The 23,891-nt window shown below is 35.0% G+C and overlaps 2 protein-coding genes across 3 annotated transcripts; one reads left to right on the top strand and one right to left on the bottom strand.

Annotated features, from left to right (window-relative positions):
- The first annotated feature begins 124 nt into the window (after positions 1-124).
- On the top strand, positions 125-9,638 carry LOC129320416 (nuclear pore complex protein NUP1-like). 2 transcript variants are annotated; one of them, XM_054965865.1, is made up of 8 exons: positions 125-547; positions 2,415-2,473; positions 3,440-3,606; positions 4,030-4,243; positions 4,819-5,124; positions 5,223-5,300; positions 8,006-8,695; positions 8,866-9,003. In XM_054965865.1, exons 1-8 carry the CDS (start codon positions 265-267, stop codon positions 8,872-8,874), a joined length of 1,806 nt encoding a protein of 601 aa, XP_054821840.1. In that variant the 5' UTR covers positions 125-264; the 3' UTR covers positions 8,875-9,003. The 2 variants fall into 2 exon arrangements, with proteins under 2 accessions (XP_054821840.1, XP_054821839.1); XM_054965864.1 differs by having other exon boundaries at positions 126-547; positions 8,886-9,638.
- A 3,956-nt stretch (positions 9,639-13,594) lies between these two features.
- Positions 13,595-19,932, bottom strand: LOC129319223 (axial regulator YABBY 5-like). Its single transcript, XM_054964222.1, has 7 exons — positions 19,674-19,932; positions 18,579-18,698; positions 14,965-15,088; positions 14,752-14,800; positions 14,547-14,622; positions 14,330-14,398; positions 13,595-13,845 (listed from the first exon to the last, which is right to left on the bottom strand). The coding sequence occupies exons 1-7, from the start codon at positions 19,749-19,751 to the stop codon at positions 13,798-13,800; spliced, it is 564 nt and encodes a 187-aa protein (XP_054820197.1). The 5' UTR covers positions 19,752-19,932; the 3' UTR covers positions 13,595-13,797.
- Between the last annotated feature and the right edge of the window lie 3,959 nt (positions 19,933-23,891).

Genomic DNA, 23,891 nt, shown 5'->3' with positions numbered 1-23,891 from the left:
GAATTTTTGTGTTCACGCAAATTTTGGAGAGTCCTTTTGTGGGACCCGACGCCCTTCGTGGAATCCCGAAATGTAATTTCCAATCAGATGGGACCCATCATTCATGAACCCCAGTGCCTGACACGCCCTGCGCCTCGCGGCAACTCGATCATATGCCGCCGCATTAACCTTCACTCTCACTCCCTCACCGACCGATTTTCCTTTCTACTTTGCTGCAAATCCTCTCTCCCTCCAAATCTCCGATACCCACAGAGAGAGGGAGAGATGGCGAGGGATGAAATCACTCCGCTGGGTACCCATGAAGGAGGACAAGAAGAACAAGAGCGAGGTGCTGGGGGCAAGGTGAAGAGATTGCTGCCGAGGAAACCCCCCGCAACTCCTTATTCGCGGCCGCCGGAAACCTCTCGGCGCCGTTGGATTTCGAGGCTCATGGATCCTGCTTGCCGTCTCATTGCTGGCCAAGCCACGCGGATTTTCCCTTCCTTCTTCTCCAAAACCTCCGTCGCCCCTGCTCTTCCTGGCCCTACTCGTGCCGACGGGGATCAAGGTCTTCTAACGTTTTATTTGCCATTCCTTTACTATCCTTTTCGTCTGTTTGCCATTCTCGTGCTTGTTCTTTTGGTGACTGATATTAATTTGTCAAGTACGGGGACTGGCCTTTCGGGATCCCCCGGTTTTAAAATACTGTTGGTAGTTTTGCTTCTTGCACGAGAATGTTTTCTCGGATGCATACACTCGTCTTCGTTCCCTTAATGATGTATCTTGTCAAACTTTATCCTATTTTCAATTGAGCTTATGGCGAAGTTCCAAAAGTTAATTTTTATATGCCTATCATGCTGGCTGGCAGTACTAGCTTGTCAAAACTGTATCAATGAAAAATATGGCTGAATACTGTCGATTACAGAAGGACACCCAACACGCTGGACCTATCTTAAAATAAAGCTTGCCTTCTAAATCAGACACGAGCATGCGTTCTGTTATTGTAATCTTTATGGCTACCGCTTATCCCTTTCATTGAACTGGAATGCTTAATGGAAATTAGAAATGGACGTGAAAATAGAAATATTGGTGTAGAAGCATTTATGTCATAAATCTTGATGGCAGAACATATTGGAAGAACACGCATAAGAGCACCATTTTAGAGAGTCATTTCTTTGTCATGCCGGAAGCATAGACTGTGACTGTTGATGAACATTTTCCCCCTTAAATTATTGCCAATTTTATCAATTGAATAATGAGTAATGACTGTAAATGCCAGACAAGGAGCCTTGTGGATCCTGCTGCTTAGAGTAACATTGCTTCACTTGTGTCATGGTATCCTCTCCTCTTGGTTTTTTTTCCTGTTCCTTGAATGGTTCTATGCCAAATTTTATGACTTTCGTTATACATATGGATCTTAGATGTCTTTACTCATGGCTGATAGTGGCATGGTCATGTCAAAGCTCGTTGGCTCAACATAAGCAAAGTGTTTGGATTTGGAGTCAATTCATGCCGATTTTAGTTTCAAATTATTAAGATTCAAGAGCTGATTTGCTTTTAAATTTCCAAGTTAGAGACTTCTTTCTATCACAGTTTACTTATATGGAAAAGGGGAAAAGCATGTGGAGGGTAAGAAGTGGGTTATTCCTTCATTACTAGCCAACATCATTATGAGCATGAACTGACAGTGATTTTTGTATTCTTGGTTGTGAAGGAGGTAGTGTTTTCCGTATAGAATAAGAATACGAATGGCTGAAAGTGTTATAATTATTAGGAGATGAAATTGTTATTATTTTAAGAAATAAATAAATTTGGAGTGGGTGCATCCAATGTTCTTAGGAGCTGGAGTACTTGTTTAGTGATTGCAGTTAAGATCTTGGCACTAAATATCTTCAATGTCTTTATATGTGGCAGAGTAAACTTTGCTAATAGACCTATTTATGGTTTAGTCCCCAATACAAAGTTTTATAATTTTGGTATGTATCTCTGGCCTAGGACTTCATGTGGATTTGCATAACATCAAATATGGAGCTCTAGGGGAAATAATAATTTTATGACTGCTTTGATGTTCTGTATTTGAATGGAATTGGTGATGGTGGTGGCTTGAAATTCATGGCACTGATTTTTCCCTTTTAAGTGAAGAAAATGTTTGATAAGTTATAAGAGATATAGACCTGAAGTTTGCCTCAAGCTACTGCTTTTGATGTCCTAGGCAAAATATCTTCATCATTTCTGTTTCCAGAGTGATTGTAAAATCATCTGGTACATCTATGCCTTTGATTATAATTTGGTGCTCCTTTGCATGTAGCTTGTAGATAATGTGAAAGCTTCTAGGGGCATAGCAAATACTATGACCACCATTCATGTCAATTGGCCTATATTATTCATTGATTCATTGCAGACATTTTTCTAATGAAGTTGTTCATCTGTTATAGGTAAATGGCTGACAGGTGAAGAAACTCAAAGGGATGACAGACAGGAAGGTGATTTACATGTAAGAAGTTGGCCTTATCTTCTATGTTTATGCTTCATGTGAAACTAGAAAAACATATTGCTTCTCAATTTTTGCATTCCACTATCTTTGTTCTCTTGCTCTATACACCTGTGTATGACTTCCTTGTGTACGCATCTTAACATGGTTTGGGGCAGATTCATTTTGGTATATTCTTTGCTATATTTTGTAAGATAAAATGCAATCCCTGTGGGGATTTATGTCTCCTCAATATAATTATGCTTAATAATCTTGTCTCTAATTTTGATGATTAGTGACCTTTGCTCATTATAGAATTCCATGTTTGCCATGGGAAAAATTTTTTGGGTTGAATCTTGAAGTCAATACTTAATGAAATGATAGTTGCTTGGATGTCATTGCAATACAACGAAATCCTGTTTTCAAATTGAGTAAATCTTCTAAGGATTTTCAGGTTGAAAATGTGGAAAGCTACTTGGCAGAAGTTCCCAGTTATATTCAACTCTCAAGATTTACTGATGCTACATGTAATGTTAAAAAACGGCTTTGCTTTTCTGGCTATTATTTTAGCTTTAAGACTTAAGATAATTGAAGCTACTACAAGGAGATTACATTTAGAAGTGAAAAAGAAATAAAAAAAATGAGTAAAAAAATCTAGCTCTTGAGGCTCCTTGGCTCAGCCTTGTTCATTTCTGTCATTGTGACTGGTCATTAATTATTTTGGTCTTCTCATTATAGATTTGTGTGTTTTGTCCAGATTTCCCCCCTTTTCTTCCCCCTTCACATTAATGTTTTTATATCTTCATATGAATTTGTCTGAAATCTCCGTCTTTTGGAAGTTGTTCGATGATCAACAAAGTTCTTTTTATCACATCTGTGCTGCCCCTCTCTACCTTTTTTTCCCTCCTGCACAAGGCAAGGATCATACTGAGTTTGGAAGCTTTTCCTTAGCCCCTTACATTTTTCGTGAGTATGCTAAGTCTTTTGCAGGATGGGACATCCAAATCAGCTGAAACAGAAAGTACTGGTGAAAGATATAATAAACTGAGCAGCAGTTGTGATTTGGTTCTGCATAAACAGGATGAAAAAGGAGAGCAATCTGAAAACAACAAGCTATCTGAAATTGAGCAACTGGTAAAAGGGAAAAGATTTTCGAGGTACAACTTAATTGATATAGTAGTATTTATTTATGTTGGTTGGATTGCTAGTTTCAGAAATTTGTCCTGGCAATCACACTTTAGATCTAATTATTCATCCCAAAGGCTTAGATATTACTTGAGGAATCTTGGAATTTCAAATCCTACTTTTGCTCATAGTTAAACCCTCTTTAAGCGTCCTTATATTCTTTATTTTGCTGTTGGCAAAAAAAGTTTCCATTGCTCTAATTCTTTTTATTTTTTTAATTGACACCACCATGTTAGGAATTGATGCCATTTCAATATGCTTGCATGTTAGTCTAGGTTTCTTTTTTGGAGAAGTTTTGAATTTATGGCTTTATCAAACCTTTGAGAAGTGTTACTAATTTGTTATAATGATTCCTAAATCATGATCATGCCTAAAACTTTGTCCTTCTGATGCAGAGACGAGGTTCACCATTTGATGGAGATAATAAATTTGAGGGCAAGTGAGCTTCCTAATGTTGTACAAGGAGAGGAAAACGCTAGCCTAACTGTTAGAAATGACAACAAAGGAATTGTTGTGTCACATGATGATCCAAACATATCAAATGAACAAAAACACGAAGACTTGACTGGAGCTTTATGGGGAAGCTCAACACGTCTTGATCGGTCAAAGGTGGGTACTGCAACTTGTCTTTATAAATAATTGACATTTGCTGGAAGATCAATATCTTTGTCTAAAAGAAAAATTATCTTCAATTTGTTTTTTTATTAATGGTTCAACTGCACTTTTGTTTTCAAACTACTGGTAACTGCCCTCGAATATTGACAAGCACAGAACCTTGGACTTCTATTCTGGGGTTTGTTGCAGTGATTGCCTCCATAAATATTATTTTGTCCACTAGATAGCATGCGATTCAAAACACTGTGCATTGTCCCTATCCCATTAATACATTCTTCCATGGTCTATCTAGGTGATGCTTGAGACAAACTGAGCATTTTGTTCATGTTTTACTACTAAAGTACTTGAAAATAGGGTAGATATGGATTGCTTGTTTGTCACACTTTTCCACTGTGACTCAGAAATGATTTACCATCCTATTAAGTAGTTTTTATTAGAGAGAGAAAAGCTGCAGATGTGTAAGTTTAATACTACCATAAAACTATTATTTTTTCTTGGGACTCATTGAGTTCTAATGCAGATGGCCCTAATCATTGAGTTTATATTATAATCATATAAATGACTTTCAGGTCCAAGATGATATTGGTGCCTCACCAGTTGAGATTGCAAAGGCTTATATGGGTTCCCGTGCATTTGAAGTAGGCCCCAGTTCTAAGAGCACAGTCCACACTGTTGAAAGCGGCATGCTACATGGTAATGAAGCTGCTATAAAGCCATATGTTCCATCACTTTCACCAAAGACGTCAGCATGTTGGCCAGGTGTCATGGTGCAAGATTCTTACACAACACCATTAAGCCAAAGTAGGGGATATGGCCTTCATAACTTCCCCAGAACGCCTTATTCTAGAACAATTTTATCAAAATCCAAGTCCAGGGTACGTTTTGTTTGAAGAACTTTACCTTTTACACCTTTTACTTTGATGCTTCAAAGATTTTCTGTTTATGGAATTATGATTTTGTTTTGTTTGTCCAGTCAATTCAAATGCAAGGCAATAACAGTCATATGTCATCAACTCCCCTCCATCAATCACAGACTACTTTGTATCTGCAGGTATCTTTTGGTTTACCAATTATTTCTTGATTGTCTTTAAATAGGGATGTTTCTTTTGTTAATTGAAGGATTTTTAAACCAGACTCTATTTGGATTTTTGTTCGTTTTCTGGTTTATTTGATGTGTCGGAATATGAACAAATTCAAGATTTTAATTTTTCAATGACAAGGAAAAACTTTGTTATCCCTTCACCAAAAAATAGAAAGGAACAAAAGGGGGAAAAAGAACCAAAAAAAAAAATGTTATCTTACATGTTGTGTTACGTTTTTGTAACTTTGACATTTTATTAGTCAGTTATAACCGTTGGTTATCAGCCGTTGGGTGAATTTAGCGGTTATATAGATACTTTTATGTTTCATTGTATTGGTGTGTGATCAATAGACTTCAGTATTATTTAGTAAGTTCTTGCCTCTCTTTTCTCTCTTCCTCTTCACCCTCGTCTCTCATTTTCTTTAAACCTTCATCTGTTCTTCTCTCCTCCTATTCTCTTTCTACATCTATTCTATTCCCTTCTATTATTACAAATGTATATCAATGGTATCAGAGCCGGTCATCCTTGGCCATGGCACACCATTCATTCCAAGAATATGAGGATGACCACTAGCTGTGGCTTCGTCAGCAGGGGAGTGTGAAAGAATTCAATGAATTCTTTGATAGCCACACCAGCAAGTTAAAATTACAAGAAAAATATTTGGTTTTTGCGTATATGGCTGGGCTTAAACCAGAACTTGTAGAACCAGTGCGTCTCTTCAAACCAAGAACGATGCAAGAAGCTAGAAGTCTTGCAAGAATGCAAGAAATCATGCTAATGCGTCAGATAAAAAAGAAGGCACAGGCACTTCAAGATAATTATCGATCACAAGAGTTTTTGGAGAAGGATGAAGTAGGTACACCTCTACAAGATTGTGGGAATCAGCAAGCCAAGAATGGCATTCAAAGGATTCCGTAACTATAACAAGGCAAGAACTGCAAGATGATTGCAGTGATTCAAGAAGGTTTCTTTGTGCGAGTTGTAGAGTAAAGTAGGCTCAATCATCTCTAAACATGACTCCTTAAGCTCTTTAGCTGTTGGTGTGGGTAAAACCGTCAGTCTAGACTTTAGTTTGGGTACCAAACACTGTTCGAAACATCAATGTTGGCCACTTGAGCCTTCGCCACACTCTGTTCCAACTTTCTCTTCATCTTTGTTTCTGATCAACCCATCGTTACCTATTTACGTTTTTCTGCCGCCACCACAAACTTCTCCATTGCTGTCCTTTGTTCCTTGGGTGTCATCGTTGCTGTCTTTGCTGGTTTCTCCATTGCAGTCGATTCTGTAACTTCAAATGCTTCATGGCTATTTGCTCCATCATCACCACCCCTTTTTGTCTTCTTATCAACGTGTGTTTGTCTTACCCGTACCCATTTAAAGACTCTAGACTTCTCACAGCTACAGAACCTGGGTGAACTTTTCACAGCAGGGAGGGCATGTGAGAGTAAGCTTCAGTGGGTTTTTTTTGGGGTCTGCACACATGGGAGCATGGGTCAAAGACAGCTGTCTTTCATTTCAAGTGGGTGTAGTTTTAGTGGATGGCAGCTAACACCGATAGTCAATACATGGGTTCAAGTTTCAAGAAAAAAAAAAGGAACTACTCCCTGATTTTTCTGTTCAGATTGTCATGCGGCTAGGTCCTAAAAAGTCAAAAGCTATTCTGCCATGTAGGTGGAAGCTTCAGACACATAAGCTGGACCTTTCATCCTTACTGAACCTGAACCAGCTTCTGAATTGGGATAATTGCTTGGGCCCAATGTCACTCAAAGATGTTACAATCAACCCATTGAAAAATCTATCTTGTTGGGCTTTTCTTTGTCTTCAGCTCTTCCCTGCCCACTTATTTGTTGTTCTATGGTACAGAGGAGGTTGACTAAAAATGCTTTTGGGCTCAACTCATTATTTCCATTTATTCAGCAGTGTACAGTCGCAGTTAACAGTGACAGAGAGCAATGACAGTAGCTTTTAAGAGTTTAATGTTTTTTTCCCCAATATTTCAGCATGACCTTTGGGGGCAAAGGTCTTTTGGGAGGGGGGTATTGTTATGTTTTTGTAACTTTGATATTTTATTAGTTAGTTATAACCGTTGGTTACTAGCCGTTGGGTGAATTCAACAATTATATAAATACTTTTATGTTTCATTGTATTGGTGTGTGGATCAATAGACTTCGGTATTATTCATAAAGTTCTCACCTCTCTTTTCTCTCTTCCTCTCCACCCTCTCGTCTCTCATCTACTCTAAACCTTCATCTGTTCTTCTCTCCTCCTATTCTCTTTCTACATCTATTCTATTCTCTTCTATTATTAAAAACGTATATCATGTTGAGGCTATAGGTTCTTATTTGTCTTGGTGATCTTTTGAAGTATAAACTGGCGTAATTCTTAATGCTGAATAGGAAATGAGACTCTTTTCTGTTTTCATTTAACATGTTAAATTCTGATAATATAAGTTAGCATGAGAAATTGGAATGTTGTCACATGCTAAGTTTAAAGCCATTCTAACCTATCAAATACAATGAACATGCAAGTGGGCTTTACTGACATCCCCTTTCGTCGTTTGGGAGTGTATGACAGAGTTTCATATCTCTGACTGAACTTTTTGCGTTTTTGTTAATTTTTTATTTTGTTTTCAGTTTATTGTATGTCAGATAGTTTGCTTAACTACGTTATGCAGGATAAATCTAGAGTTGATGCATTTGAGGGTGGTTATGGATCTGTTGGACCCATCCGTCGAATTAGGCACAAGGCTGGTGCACAATCTTCTTCAAGAAGGCCAGCTTACACACCTTCACCTCTGAATGGCCCGGCCAGGAGGGAAAGTTCAGATGTTCATGAAGGTTTCTTGCCTGCTTTTACAAAGAATTTGGAACCTGACAAGACTGGCGACACTCATAAATTCCACTCATTAGATAACAAGCCACAGGGTAGTGGGGTTGCTCTTCCAACAGTGCACATGCATACCAGTTTGATGGCTAGGAGAATATTGGAGCATATTGATAGAAATCCTCCCACTCCTCAACAGAAATCTGCAGAGCTGAATCTGGCCACTAAATGGAAGAATCCCGAGTCTTCTGTTAATGCCAATGGTGTCTTGTCAAATGAAAATAATGGCTTTCTGAAATTAAAAGATGCCAATTCATATAAATATGATGGGTATGATGGAAAGAAATCCACTCTAAATGAAATTCAAGGGAGCTCCCATGTTGATAGTTTGAGTGCTGATAAATCTATCAATGTCAACAATGCAACATCTTTGCCATCTGGAATCAACGTTGGCAGTAGCTTCCTGAAAATTGGAAGTGATGCAAGGTCCTTGCAAAATACTAATGGCGCCCGAAATTTTCCAATGAAATCTACTGAAGAGGTACTCAATCATCTGACGGGCATGGAAACTTCTTATTTGTATTATGACATTTTCAATATTTTTTTTTCCAATGGGCATGGAAATTGTTACTTTATGGTTTTCAATTTATTGAAGATGATTCTTGTTGTGCCTTGATTTACTTTTGAAAAGACATCACATTTTTTCTATAGATTTATTAATCTTTGTGCAGGATGCATCGAAGATTGTCTCATCTGTTAATCAGCCTAGTGTGAAAATTCAAGAGAAGATACCTCTGTCCAACTACTCAATTGGAAAACCGGTATTACCATCTATTAACATCAACAAGCCTGAGCCAAAGTGGACCTTGGCATCTGATAGAAGCTCAGGATTTACCTTCCCGGTTTCTGCTGCCTCTTCTGTATTCTCCGAGCCACCTACACCATCCATCGTGCCATCGTTCTCCACTGGCGGTGACCGCCAATCAAAAGAAATTGCTACTGAACCTTCATATAGTTTTGGATCCAAAAGATCAAGTCCAGCTCTAGTGTTCTCTTTCCCTTCTACAAGCAGTACTGCTGTTCAGAATGACGCTGGTGACATAAAGTTCAGCTTTGGGTCCAATGATAAGTCTAGGCTTTCATTTAGCTCGTTTGGTACGAATGCCGTCTGCTGAAACAGGGGAATTTAGGTTTCATAAGTTTTCCGATCTATTTTTTCCCTCAGGCTAATAGGCTTTCTTTTCTTTTCTTTCTTTCTTTGCTTTTTTTTTAATACTCTTGTTGCCCATCCTCTTAGCTGTTTGTACAGGCACTCTTGCTTTTGTTTTTCGACTGAAGATACGAGTGAATTAAAAATTAAGCCTTTTTGAAGGGTTACAATTGAGTCTGTCTATTGTCTTTTCCACTGACCTGCTGGGCTTGTTGGAAGACTAAAATGTAAAATATTGATAAGCAGGTGATTTCTTATTACGTCGGTAGAAGTATTTTTGTCTTGCGACACGAACCTGACCTGCCTGCAAATTTGTATCAGGGACCTCGGATTTTGACCTAGGATTCCAAAGCAGTTTATCCACCTAAAAAACCATTGCAAGTCATGTAGTTCGTTATATTTGTGTGGCCCAGTCAGAACAGAGAAGAAAACATCAGAATAGAGAACTTGGCTTATGCCTTCAGGAACGAGCCAGCTGACTGGGGCTTACAAAAAGTGCATATAGGCACATCGTTCTGAGCTTTAATTGAATTTTCGTGAATGGCATGAAATTTTAACCCGAGGGTCAGCTTCTACGAAAGTATAAAAGCCTAGGCAACCGTACTCATGTGTCTCCTCGGACCGAACAAACTACTCTAAGCTTGCTCTATCCTTAACAACGCTCCTTATCAACATTAGGTTCAAGCTCACTGTGGATGTCAGTAGTGTTGGTAACCTCATTCATTAAGGTGTTGGAAATTAGTAGCTTGGATCTTCCACAGTAGTGCTGGATCGGAGAGGCATTAGCAAAGAGGAGCATATGGAGTCAGATTTATTTATTTATTTATTTATACATATCCCTTTCCCCCCGTCCTGTCTCCCGCAGCATTACATGGGGTAAATTATTACGAAAACTGGAGAACAGTTGGTATTAGATGTGTAGAACCCGGGGTGATCCATGTCCGAGGTAAGCTCTGCGTTCTCAGTCTCACTTAGGAACAAGAGTTATTAATTTATGTATATACTATATAGAGTTTCATCGCAAGTGGGCTCCATAGAGAAGAGTCTCGCCCGCGGCTGTCGTGCTGTGTTGTAATGTTGAGCTCCCAAGAAAGATGGGGGAAGCAGGCAATGAGTGAGAAGAAGGATAGGAAGAAGAATCCAATGCAAGGAAATGAGTGTGGGTTGATTGGAAGGATTGAGCAAGTTGAGGCATGGCATGGTAGCGGGAATTCCTCTGGGACGTTGTGGTCCTCTTCCTCACGAGACGCGAGAGTGCCACGCAGGTGCTATGGCCTTCACAAAAAGCAGTAATTTGGATAATACATGACTTGCCTTGCCTTGCCTTGCCGCTCCTTTGCCCTCAGGAATCACCATCACGTGCTGCTATAGTTTTTCACGACACTTATCTGCTCCATCCTTTTCACCCCTCCCTCTCACTCGGTCCCCACCTATATTTGATCACTTTTCCTTCACTAACATGCTGCTACCCAGTCAGCGCTATCACAATCACCTCTTCTGAATTTGCTTCAACTCATTTATTACATGTTCCAACACTTGCCTACTTGGTTCTATCAGGTATGATCTTCAAATTATTCACAAACGTACACTTGCTTCAGCCAATTGGGTCAACATTTAATGTTCTCTTGGCTGGAAATTAAAACGGGATCAGATTCATTTGAGTTTACGAGTTCCGGGATTAGACATAGAGATTCATAATATTTGAGGTGAAGAGAGTTCAATTCGCTCCTTGAAATATATGCTCCATAAGAAATATACTGGTGTGAATGATTATCTTTGTAATCCTGTTTGAGAGGGTGGTGGCTGCATTCTATAAAAATAAGGTTCATGGCCTCCAGTAAGTGGAGGGAAGAGATTTATTAACACGGTCCTATAAAGATATTTCGATTTTAAACCGTCTACAATGTGCTATGGAAATTGATAAAGGTTGCTCATGTTTAATACTAGGGATATGAGAAAAAGGAAAAAAAGATGGAAATTAGAAAGGCTAGAGGAATGATGCTGGTGAGAGTTACAAGGAGAATGAATAGAGAGAGAGGGAGAGAGGAAGGCAAGGAGAGTTTGATACGGAGGAAGTTGGGGGTATTTTTGAAGTATAAAGAGTTCAGAGAGAGAGAGAGAGAGAGAGAGATTTTTTTTTTGGGGGGTGAAATGACAATGAAAAAAAGTGAAATGCACAAAACGTACAAACTGTGATATTGACGTTTCAGATTCTAATTGTCAGAATGAGCAGCCTATACACACTGCGCCAATACGCCCAGAATTGCAGTCATACGTACTCTCTCTCCCCTCCTTACCCTTTCCCTTCTTTTTCCTTTTCTCCATTCTCCCATCCCCACATTTCGATATACTCACTGTTCTGCGCGGAAAATATACGCATATATAATATTTCAAGCAACATAAATTTGTTGCCACTATCCCTCTTGAGAATCCCGACAGCCGCTACTTCCTAGTTTTATATTGCACTCACTATATATATATATATATATATATAATATAACGTATCAAGCGATCTCACTTGTTTTCCGCTCGCAAAATTTTTTCTCTTTGGCATCACAGACTATCATTTCTGCTGATGATATGTTCTTAAAATAAGAATATATGTGTGTGTGTGTGTGTGTGCATGATACAACCCAAATTTAATACGAGTGAGATAGGATTGTTTTGGTGGGTGGACACTGGACAGGGATACACTTCTTTATTTAGAGAAGCACTTGTAAAGACCGTTATAGGAAACTTTGACTGTTCACAGAGAGAGAGAGAGAGAGAGAGAGAGAGAGAGAGCGAGCTGGGTGGGTTGGTCAGAATATAGTAATGAATGTTGTAACTACTAAGTTGAAAGGTGGGGTGAGAAAGTGATTGAATACATGAGGTTTGATTTTTTTTTTTTTTGGGGAAGAGATTCTTGGGATGTTCAGTATAATTGATGATGCGATGAGAAGATAGATAGAAAGGAGAACAGAGAGGATTCCATAATGCCAAAATGGTGGTCCAGAAATTCCCTTTACCAAAAGGTCATTCATTCATTCGTCTTTATTATTTATCAGTTGCATCAGCCTGACCATATCTTTCCTCAGATTTTCTCTCTTTCAATTTATGTTATGGGCACAAGCAACCCTCTTTTTCTTCCTCTGGTCCTACCCTCTTCTCTCCCCTTCTATGCACACATATCATCAAGCCCTATTGCTCTCATTATATTTATCGTAATATCAAAGAAGGAACCTTACAATTAGTTAATTCATCTTCAGCCCTAGCTAAAGAATGATATCACATCCCTCGTTTTAATTTTGATGCGGGTTTAACTTCAGGTCCATGCGGGACAAGCCCAAGTAATCAATTAAAATTTAAAAAAGTCAATCAAGATTCTTCATATGTTAATTAAGCCTGAAGAAAATGTTCGTGCGTGAGAGCATGCAAATGATTTAATTTGTCTCCCATTTTTCTTGCCCATGTTCATCCAAATTTAGGACGTGCTTGAGGTGGTGCCGACTGTATAGTTTAGAAAGATATAGTGTCATGGAAGTTTATAATCAACTGTGGATGATCCTACTTTTCGATCGTATATATCTTGTATTTGTACCCTAAACAGAAAGGAATATATCCGAAAATTAACTTGAAGTCCCTCGAAAGTAGCATATAAATAAGCATGTTGTGACATTTTCATCATAGACAAAAAATACAATATCTTCACATATCAGGATTAATTGCAATGCAAGCTAAGCTAATATTGTCCTGGTGACTAGGTGGCTATAATATTTTTTCTATATATATGTAAGCTATACAATAGCTGTAGACAATTATCCTGAAAAATTTAACTGCTACATGTATGTCATAATTAGGATTAATATTTTACACATATACACATTTAATTTTCATGTAAAACTTTACCTCCTACATGTTCTATGATGTATATCTAATATGATCACCCAAATCAAGCCAAGAAAAGTCATTATTAAGAACTCTTCCAGCAGGAATATCATCAACGGTACTATTGATTTTTATAATCCATATTATGAATGTCAAAAAATCATGGTTAGTTTTACAAATATATAGAGCTTGTCTCTTTTAATTTCTTCCTGAGTTCTTATATGACAAGTAAAATAGCAGATAAAATTCGAAATAAATACACACTGCTTACGTTTGTGTTTGTCATGTTGGATTTTTATTATGCGTATGTATCTACCAGTTGTTGTTGAAGAAGATAAGAAACTAAGGTGTGAAAAACGTCCACTGAACATATAGTAAGAGAGAGATGGATACAACAAGTACGTACACTGATACTGATACAAAGGAAAAGAGCCAATTGTTCATAAAAACACATTTTAAGTGATGACCACAATAATTGTTTACTAGTAATTGATACACTCAAGGTAACTGATAGTCATCTCGTCATGCATCTTCAGATTTTCACATTATAAATAGCCCGTTTCCTTTCATTTGTTCAAAAGTGCTGCCCTCGTCATTAAATGCTTCTCAGTCCCCTGCACACACACACACACTCACATATAATTCAAAATAATAGCATTGAATGAATTTTTGTCAACACCCGTATACATTTAATATAATTAATATATATAAATAGATGATATATTTGTCATGCTGTACTGTTTCATTAGTTTAAAAGTAGTCATTAGTGCTGCAGTCCTTTCTTTAGACTTTGATTCTTTTTTAACGTCTTGCTTTACATAATGCTGTGCAATCTGATATAATGTGTATAAAGAAAAAAGTATAAGTGAATGAAACAATAAACATTTTTAATAATTCATCATAGCATTATTTAATTTTTCTAAATATTTTTTTCATGGGTTATATCTCCATTATATTGAAAGAGTTGATAACGAATGCTTAAGAATTACACCTGAGTTTTCTTTCGAATTAAGAAATTGCCTTATACTGTACTATCGATCTATAAATATAACTGAAAAGAGGAAAAGAAGATATATATTGCTTTTAATATATACTTACATTCTCCACCTTAGCTTGATTGTTAGTCTCCAACATCAGCCCAAAATGAATATGAGGGAAGTGTGCCCACTAAAACAAAATAGTCGCCACTTAATTAATCAATATTGGAATGAATGAACGAACGAGAAGAAGATGCTTATATATGTATATGTATAGGCATATATCTATATATATTTCAAATTCATTAATTATTTGCAAGGCAACGTTTAAAACTTACGTTCTTCGCAGCTGTACTGAATGCTTCCCTGTGACTGATATCTGGATTATTAGCCTTAATCCTCTGAATCTCTTCCCTGCATATGAACAAAGATGTTTCGGTTATATATCCACGTGAAATAATTAAATTATAAGCATTTTGCCTGTTGAATTATGCATCATGTTAATGTAGATTGTGAAACTGCGATATGCAATTGCTAGCTTACTTTATGAACTGATTATAGGCTGAAGGTACGCGCTGCCTCTTCTCGGGAGCTGCAATAGAAAACAACACCTCATATAAGATACTGTATATAATATTAACTTAGCACTCCCACACAAAGGTTATATATATATATATGTCACAATGTATGATATATATATATATATATATATATAAAGACTTTTTAGTTTGAAACTAAAAGGTTACAAAGACTCACGCCGGTTCACAATTCTTTCCTTGGTTACATTATTGGTGGGTGCTCTCATTGCGATCATATTATTGTTGCATTTGGAAGAGGAACCTGTGTCAATTCTATATTCCGGATTGTTGTACCCAGGCCCCTGATATTGAAACCCAACAAGCTTTTTGATTAATAACATTCATGTAGAGGAAAAAGAAAAAGAAAAACAAACTAGCTTCATACAGACACACATATAGACATGATTTTTTGGCTATATATATAGTTTAGTTTTGTGCTGAAATTGAAAAAGAGCACTCATTCTGTAAAATAAAGCGAAGAAATTTTTATTTTGTTAAAGAGAGCTTGCTAGCTAGATATTTAATGATGCATTCATTATATTGATCAGGTGAGCTACTACATAGTATATTTTCATTCTGATCAGAGTTTCGTATATGAAAGGGTTTACAGGTATTAGCAATAAATTGTGCGGTCACAAAAACAAAACTCATTAATTAAATTCAATGGCAATTTATTAAACCAAGTGTTTTAACTGATTAGGGCACCTTGACACAATCATTTTAGTCTGTTATTATTTACTCTTTTGTATCAGTAATAATGAATTATTCCGATAAATTAATTACCGGGGCTCTATTGACAGTGTAGGTATTATTAACGTTCGGTCCAGAGTCCAGATGGGAAAGGAGGGCTTCTTTTCTCCTCCCCCCCTCCGGTCGCTCTCTCTCTCTCCCGCACAAAAAATTTCTAACCCTTGTCAAGAGAAAGAATAATAAAAACTATATCAAAATGAAATGGAATCTTTGGTTTCTGAAGAGCAAACACAATGGGTATCTGACTGATTCTGTAATCTTACTCTGGTAATTATTACTCTCTGTTATTTATAAGGGGAATTATTATTTTTATCTTATTTTTTATATAAGTAAAATCACATTTTTCAATATATATTTATTATAAACTTTCTAAATTATTCCTCATAATTTCATCATTCATAGTTATAAAGATAATCAATGAAAGTTTGATTAGCACAATTAAAAAAGGGTATTATAGTCTAATTTTTTCATTTATAGACACAATTTTTATAGTTAATTGATTTTTTCAAACTGTGTAATATAGTTTTTTTATCCTACAAACAGAAATAAAGGGAGTACTAGTTTGGGAAAAAAAATCTAGTGAGATATCAGTAAGTTGTTTGAGCAGTAGACTAGTCTGGCTGAAAGAGAAGACTAAAACACTAATAAGAGATGAATGACAAGAAGTACATAAAACTCAGATTGACAGTTGTTCAAATTAATGTAGGGCATAGATTTAAGAATTTGAAGGGAATACTTTTGTCTTATTTTTTATATAAGTTAAATCACATTTTTCAATATATATTTATTACAAACTTTCTAAATTATTCCTCATAATTTTATCATTCATAGTTATAAAGATAATTAATGGAAGTTTGATTAGCACAATTAAAAAAGAGTATTATAGTCTAATTTTTCATTTATAGACACAATTTTTATAGTTAATTGATTTTTTCAAACTGTGTAATATAGTTTTTTTCCTGCAAATAGAAATAGAGAGAGTACTAGTTAGGGGAACAAATCTACTGAGATATCAGTAAGTTGTTTGAGCAGTAGACTAGTCTGGCTGGAAGAGAAGACTAAAACACTAACAAGAGATGAATGACAAGAAGTACATAAAACTCAGATTGACAGTTGTTCAAATTAATGCAGGGCATCGATTTAAGAATCTAAAGGGAATATTTTTATCTTATTTTTAATATAACTAATATCACATTTTTCAATATATATTTATTAGAAACTTTCTAAATTATTCCTCATAAATTCATCATTCATAGTTATAAAGATAATTAATGAAAGTTTGATTAGCTCAATTAAAAAAAGGATGTTATAGTCTAATTTTTTCATGTATAGACACAATTTTTATAGTTAATTGATTTTTTCAAACTGTGTAATATAGTTTTTTTCTCCTACAAACAGAAATAGAGGGAGTACTAGTTTGGGGAACAAATCTAGTGAGATATCAGTAAGTTGTTTGAGCAGTAGACTAGTCTGGCTGGAAGAGAAGACTAAAACACTAATAAGAGATGAATGTTCAGATTGACAGTTGTTCAAATTAATGCAGGGCATCAATTTAAGAATCTGAAGGGAATGTTTTTATCTTATTTTTTATATAACTAATATCATATTTTTCAATATATATTTATTATGAACTTTCTAAATTATTCCTCATAATTTCATCATTCATAATTATAAAGATAATTAATGAAAGTTTGATTAGCACAATTAAAAAGGGGTATTATAGTCTAATTTTTTCATTTATAGACACAATTTTTATAGTTAATTGATTTTTTCAAACTGTGTAATATAGTTTTTTTTCTCCTACAAACAGAAATAAAGGGAGTACTAGTTTGGGGAAAAAATCTAGTGAGATATCAGTAAGTTGTTTGAGCAGTAGACTAGTCGGGCCGGAAGAGAAGACTAAAACACTAATAAGAGATGAATGACAAGAAGTACATAAAACTCAGATTGACAGTTGTTCAAATTAATGCAGGGCATCGATTTAAGAATCTGAAGGGAATGTTTTTATCTTATTTTTAATATAACTAATATCACATTTTTCAATATGTATTTATTACAAACTTTCTAAATTATTCCTCATAAATTCATCATTCATAGTTATAAAGATAATTAATGAAAGTTTGATTAGCACAATTAAAAAAAGGATGTTATAGTCTAATTTTTTCATGTATAGACACAATTTTTATAGTTAATTGATTTTTTCAAACTGTGTAATATAGTTTTTTTCTCCTACAAACAGAAATAGAGGGAGTACTAGTTTGGGGAACAAATCTAGTGAGATATCAGTAAGTTGTTTGAGCAGTAGACTAGTCTGGCTGGAAGAGAAGACTAAAACACTAATAAGAGATAAATGATAAGAAGTACATAAAACTCAGATTGACAATTATTTAAATTAATGTAGGGCTTGGATTTAAGAATCTGAAGGGAATATTTAAAATGAAAAGAGAAGGAAATCACAAAACCTGCTCAAGGGCTGTTTGCACAGTAGAAGACAAAGATCATGAAAAGAAATCACTGAACCTAAGAACTCTCCCTCTCACCCACGTCTATCAAATCAAGGCATCTTCAAGCATAAAAATAATAATAAAAAGAAATCCAAAACCTTCAATTTGGCTTGAAGGGGTTAGGGACAGACCCTGACGACTCTACTAAAAGTGCTGAAACAAAAAGGGTCATAGGCTTGATTATGGCGGCTGCAGGTGCTCTAGAGTTTTCAGCAGAAAAAATAACATACTAGATTTCATAGCATTCACTACAGAAACACACACACACACACACACACACACACACACAGAAGATACCTGAGAAGTGAGAAGGTCAAGGTGAAGAGCTTCGATTTTCTCAAAAAAAGAATATAACACCCAGAAACCCTAAGATTCAGAAATCACAAAGAAGCTAGCCATCTAGCTAGCCATATAATTATCATGCGATTATTATATATTTATCTGGTGATTATGGTATTATATGTTAGAGAGATTATGAAAGTGAAAGTGAAAGCCCCTGAAAATAAGCTGAAACTAATTAGTTAGAAATGTGAGAAACCTGAACATCTTGCCATGACAGTGACTGAAACGCAGCAGCCATGTTCACTGACCACAGATTGCTGCAGTGTCCACATCGAACGGTCACTATGTCAAGTAAGCTACTGCATGGAACACTCACCTGCATACAAAAGTATACATTATAACTTGATCCTAATTATAATTTATTTATTTCTTTAGAGAAAATATAATGAAGGTTTGAAACCCCCCACCCCCCAAAAGAAAATATAAATCTCTTGCAAGGGGAAGAAACCCAGAGATCACATATATGAGAAGAGGGGGTCGATGAAGAAGACGAAGAAGAAGAAAAGCAAAAACCTAGAAAGCGGCCAGATGCACAATGGATTAAAAGGTATTATCAAGGGATGGATATATGACCTAAGGATTTACAGATTCTCATAAAATTTGCTGTTGAGCGAAAGAAAACAAGTTGAAACAGGAAACTATGCTGAGTACTTTTATCATAAGGGAAAGGTAAATTAATTGGGTCAGAGGCCAGGAAGATAAAGGAAACCAAATGTGCAGAGACAAGGAATTGTCCTATCAACAGTTTCTAATTTACCATATAATACTTATCGTTTTGGCCATATCATTAAGAGGTACAAAAACCACAGAACCCAAAATTTCTTCACTTTCTCTGTGTGCACAGAGAAAGAAATTATGTTTGTAGGGGATCAGTTGAGTGATGAGCTTCAGGGCATGACTTTTTTCTTTGACAGTAAAAGAAAAGAAAAGAAAAGAAAAGAAAGAAAGGTGCAGCGATGGATGGAGACCTCACTTTAACCACAAAACAAAGGGAAAGAGATTAATGAAAGCCCAGCTACACACAGAAATTTAAATTTTAGTAGTGATAATAACAATAGCTTGGTGTCAAAAAAAAAAAAAAAAATGCCCGGCCACTTCTAGGTTCGCATGTAAAGCACACAGGAGTAGCCTCCCTTTTCAGGATCTAAAAGAGTTCTTTCTTCCCTTAATAACCAGAAACTACAAAAATATGTGTATAAGATGCTTGAAAAAGCAGATCGATCTCCCACTAAAATCAAATTAATTAGAAAGAAAGGAAGAGTTTTGGGAAATTCATGAGAAGAGTTGATACCGCAAGAACAATGTTGCAAAAGTTGCAAGGGATGTAGCAGAGTTGCTCAGGGGCAACATCCATGCTGCAGTTCGACATTTCTCTCAACAGGGAATTAGAAATTACAGAAGCAGAAGAAGGAGAAGGGGAAGAGGAAGAAAAGAAGACAATATGCAATAAGCAATAAGGAAAAGCCTTTATTCTCTCTTTCAAGGCTATGTATGTCGTCTAACAACAGTAAAAGTGGATGGTGCTGTATATATAGATTTAGAGAGAGTGGGGAGAGGAAGGGTGGGGGGGGAGATGTGTTAGTGATGGAATCCAAAGGGAAAGAGAAGATGGAAAGGGCAAGGGAAAATGATTAATAATATAATATTACGCCAAAAAAATAAAAGTGGTTTTAGAAGTGCCTACGGCAGGCAGCTGAAATTGCTGGGACCGGCAAAGCAAATAAGAGAAAGTGGTGGGTTTGGTTTTCCATTTGTGATGGAAAGCAAAAACAGGTTCAATAGGAGAAGAAAAGGAAGGTAATCCAGTCACCTTTAACTATATATGTATATGACTTGTTTAAAGATATTAATATATATTTAGCTGTTTAGTGAAGAACACAGCTTAGGGTTTTCACTGGGAAAGGTTTTACCAGTTCTGTGCACCTCATAACTTGTATGTAAATATGTGTGTAATACTGTATGAGTACTTTATGTCACGATTGTGATCATTCTCATTCGAACTCTTCAGAACTAGTGGTGTTCAGTTAATATTTTGTCTTTCTTCAATATCTTCACCGGGAAGTTTTCACTGGCGATTGAAATATAACTATATGATATAAACGTATTGTTATAGTTTAATTAAGTATATCGATCAGATCTGCATTGTGCATGTGGAGTCGAAGAAATGAGTAACATTTTCACAATTGCGACTCACTCGTAATTTTATATTTTATTTTATTGATCAGTGATATGTATTTATTTTATTTTATTTTTCTTTGGTAGCTTGAGTATTATAGTCTGCAAAATGCACATATACATATGTAGTTAAGTAATTCATAAATTATATTGAAACAGAATTGCTTGTGACTATTTGTTTACTACTTATTTATTACTTATGAATATATATGTTATCTTTTAATGGAGTTTCTGCTTTAATTATGCCTATGCAAAGGAAAACTTTTTTTCTTTCAGTGATTAATTAATTAAAAAATAGAAAGAATAATATTTAAGTTTTGTCTTGTGTCTTTTATATATATGTTTCAATAATATGTCTAACTAACATAGTAATCTTTTTTATGTTTGATATGTACTTTTTTATTATCAAATTTTAATCGATAACATTAGAATTAAAGTATACAGTGATATGACTTGATTGTAATTCACTTAAGACATTATATACTTAATGAAAAATCGTACACTAATCATGTTCTTATTGAAAGAATATTTATTATACTTCACCATCTTGTTTTGACAATTTGACGATGATATAAAAATGCATACCTATTTCCATTTTGAAAACTAGATAAAATATGGCCAATTAAAAACAAAAAAATTATTAAAAATAATAAATATACTTTTTCATGAGTTATGCATGCGTAAAATAATTTTATTCAAAAAATTTAATGACAACCGCAAGCTAAAAGTTTTACTTGTTCCGATTTAGTTAGTCAGTCAAACTTAATGATATCCTGCACTTGAACATAAGTGGTTCGCCTACTGTCAAACTAAGATAGTTTCATTTTCAAGGACTTTTGTCACCGCTTTTATTTCAATGACTAAAAATGAATCACAGACATTTCATATACTTGTCATATATACATCGGAACCCCCAATACCACTAAAAATGCCTCCTATTTACATAATGCTTTTTTGCCTCTTTTTTTCACATCCAACAGTTTGATTGAGACTTCCAACCTCATATTCTTGGTCGTACAACCTCGCAACCTAGAAATGTCTTTTAGTCTTTAGTCGCATGTTTTTGTTATTATAATCTGAGTTTAAAGATCATCCTTTGATCGATAAATCTTAAATTGCCAACTACGTACTAAAACAATTAAAGGAAGAAAATGGAGTACGAACACATATCAAAATTATCATAATTATTGTTGTTGTTGTTTTATTATTGTGTGTTAGAATTAAGTGTGGGTGAATTTTAGATGATGTGGAGAGTCCCACATTAGATAAACTTGGACTTACTAATATATAAAATAAAGGGTTCATAAACTTAAATATTAAGGTTTTGTGTTAAGAGGCATGGTCCACTAGGCGCTCCTTGCTTCAAACAATATATGCAGGCCAGGTAAAAATTAATTTGAGAACTAGATAGACATCTCACAACTAGGTTGTTACATACAAGAAAATTAAGATTCAAATACCAAACCACTTGTTTGATGAGAATATCTAATCAAGCCAACTTTAATTGATATACATTAATATATGTTTGAGATAAAAAGAAAGCGAAGAGAATGAGGAGGGGGAGATTATTAGGATATTTATTTGCGGATATATAGCCATAATAATGGACTGTTGTATTGCTCCTTTAGCTTGTGTCTCTTTCCATGTCTGGTGTAATAAATACTATAGCATCTTCCTTTTGGTATTATTGATAGATGCTCCCTATCTTTTTTTTTGGTCATCCCTCTCGAATAAATCTGGGCTTTCGTTTTCGTTTTAAACTTCACTTCGATGCATGTACAAGTTAATTCGCACACGTATATTAGTGTTCACATATTAACGTACATTTGTTGTCAATTATGGGTTAACTTGAAAGCAATTTATCAATATAATTTTATTTGTCCAGGACTATGGATTGAATTTACCTCGTTATCATGTTGTAGAAGTACTTACTCTATATAATAAGTAACTAGACATTTTCTGCACGCAACAATATCTTTTTTAGACCTCGAGGTATGCATGTAACGGAGTGAATTAGCGGTGACAGCTTAATAATTCTTATTCATGTGATTAAGAGAATATGTTCTTTGTTTGAACAAAGTGCTAAAATAACGAAAGGTTTTGGGGTGGGGGGTTGTATGTCTATCTTCTAAATGGCAAGCAATATACAGTATCACTCTTCAATTATCCACAATTCGTTGGATAATAATGTTTTTGTTTGTGAGTAAAGTCAGAAAAACCAACTAGATCCTACAGGCCCGTCCGTTTACTCCTCTAGTCTTATTATAAGTCACTTGTAATTTTTACTAGAATAAGAAAAAAACCTTAAAAGTTATTAATTATATGTTAAAATTTAATAAATCATCAATTATGTTTTTATTAAATATACATATTTTAATATTTAATGGAAAGTAAAAAAAAGTGTGTGTTGAAAATTCAATTCAAGTAACTTATAAATGAAACCTAAAAGAAAAAACATTTTTCTTTACTTCATAAATAAGATTAAAAAAAGTAAATATTTTTTTGAGGTATATAAATACACTTATTAACTCAACCCTATAAAGTCCTAAAAAGCCAGCTCTCCAGATTAAGACTTGAGAGCCGACTCATTTAGGCTTGTTTACTTTTTGAAAATATTTTTTATGGTTTTTGTATTTAGTAATTGTTTGATGTAAACGATACAAATGTAAATATAAAATTTGGGAATACATGAATTATATAGTATAGTTATTTTAAATACAAATGATAATTGGAATTTTATATATAGATCATGAACTTTGATTATATAAGAAAGTTGAAAACCTTAATATTATTTTTTGAGTTACATGTGGGTACGTCATTTTTATATTTTTTAAAGTTTTTATATAAAAGTTTAATTTTAAATTTTAAAAAATATTGTGCGTGGGCATGTGAAGGGTCAATCTTTAAAAAAAAAACCCAAAACCCAAGAAACTATCAATGATCTTAATCTCTAATCAAAACTTATTTGCCTCTCTTTTGTAAGGTGGAAGATCAAGAGCCAGATGATGCCCCCCAAAAGTAGATTGAACTAGTTTTGATATGGACAAATCAGTCAACAACAATGGCACAGCATACTTGTGGTTGACTCATTAGATGCAATCAAAGAAATTCGATAAAGGAATTTACAAAATATCCTGGCTATCACCTTAATACTACATGTTGCTAAACTTTTGGATATTCTAAAAGACCTAAGCATATGTTAGAATAACAACTTCATTAAAGTCAACATTTATTCTAACTATATAGAAGGTCTCACACATTCAACATGACTTCTCTAAGAACTATCCTCTTGTTACGATTTACAAGGGATTGAATGATCATTTTTAATCATGTA

The sequence above is a fragment of the Prosopis cineraria genome, unplaced genomic scaffold (assembly GCF_029017545.1).
Source record: "Prosopis cineraria cultivar Desert tree isolate PC_DT_omini unplaced genomic scaffold, ASM2901754v1 PC9, whole genome shotgun sequence".
NCBI lineage: Eukaryota > Viridiplantae > Streptophyta > Magnoliopsida > Fabales > Fabaceae > Prosopis > Prosopis cineraria.
This window is presented reverse-complemented; position numbering and strand designations above follow the sequence as displayed.

What these genes read in the sequence shown, in the direction of transcription:
- LOC129320416 (XM_054965864.1), top strand. Translation starts at nt 265, where the DNA reads ATGGCGAGGGATGAAATCACTCCGCTGGGTACCCATGAAGGAGGACAA. An exon ending in CACGTCTTGATCGGTCAAAG is followed by an intron (nt 4,244 to 4,818) that starts GTGGGTACTGCA and finishes AATGACTTTCAG; the next exon opens with GTCCAAGATGATATTGGTGC. An exon ending in CAATGAAATCTACTGAAGAG is followed by an intron (nt 8,696 to 8,885) that starts GTACTCAATCAT and finishes ATCTTTGTGCAG; the next exon opens with GATGCATCGAAGATTGTCTC.
- LOC129319223 (XM_054964222.1), bottom strand. Translation starts at nt 19,751, where the DNA reads ATGTCGAACTGCAGCATGGATGTTGCCCCTGAGCAACTCTGCTACATC. An exon ending in GGAAAGAATTGTGAACCGGC is followed by an intron (nt 14,801 to 14,964) that starts GTGAGTCTTTGT and finishes TTTCTATTGCAG; the next exon opens with CTCCCGAGAAGAGGCAGCGC. An exon ending in TCAGTACAGCTGCGAAGAAC is followed by an intron (nt 14,399 to 14,546) that starts GTAAGTTTTAAA and finishes ATTTTGTTTTAG; the next exon opens with TGGGCACACTTCCCTCATAT.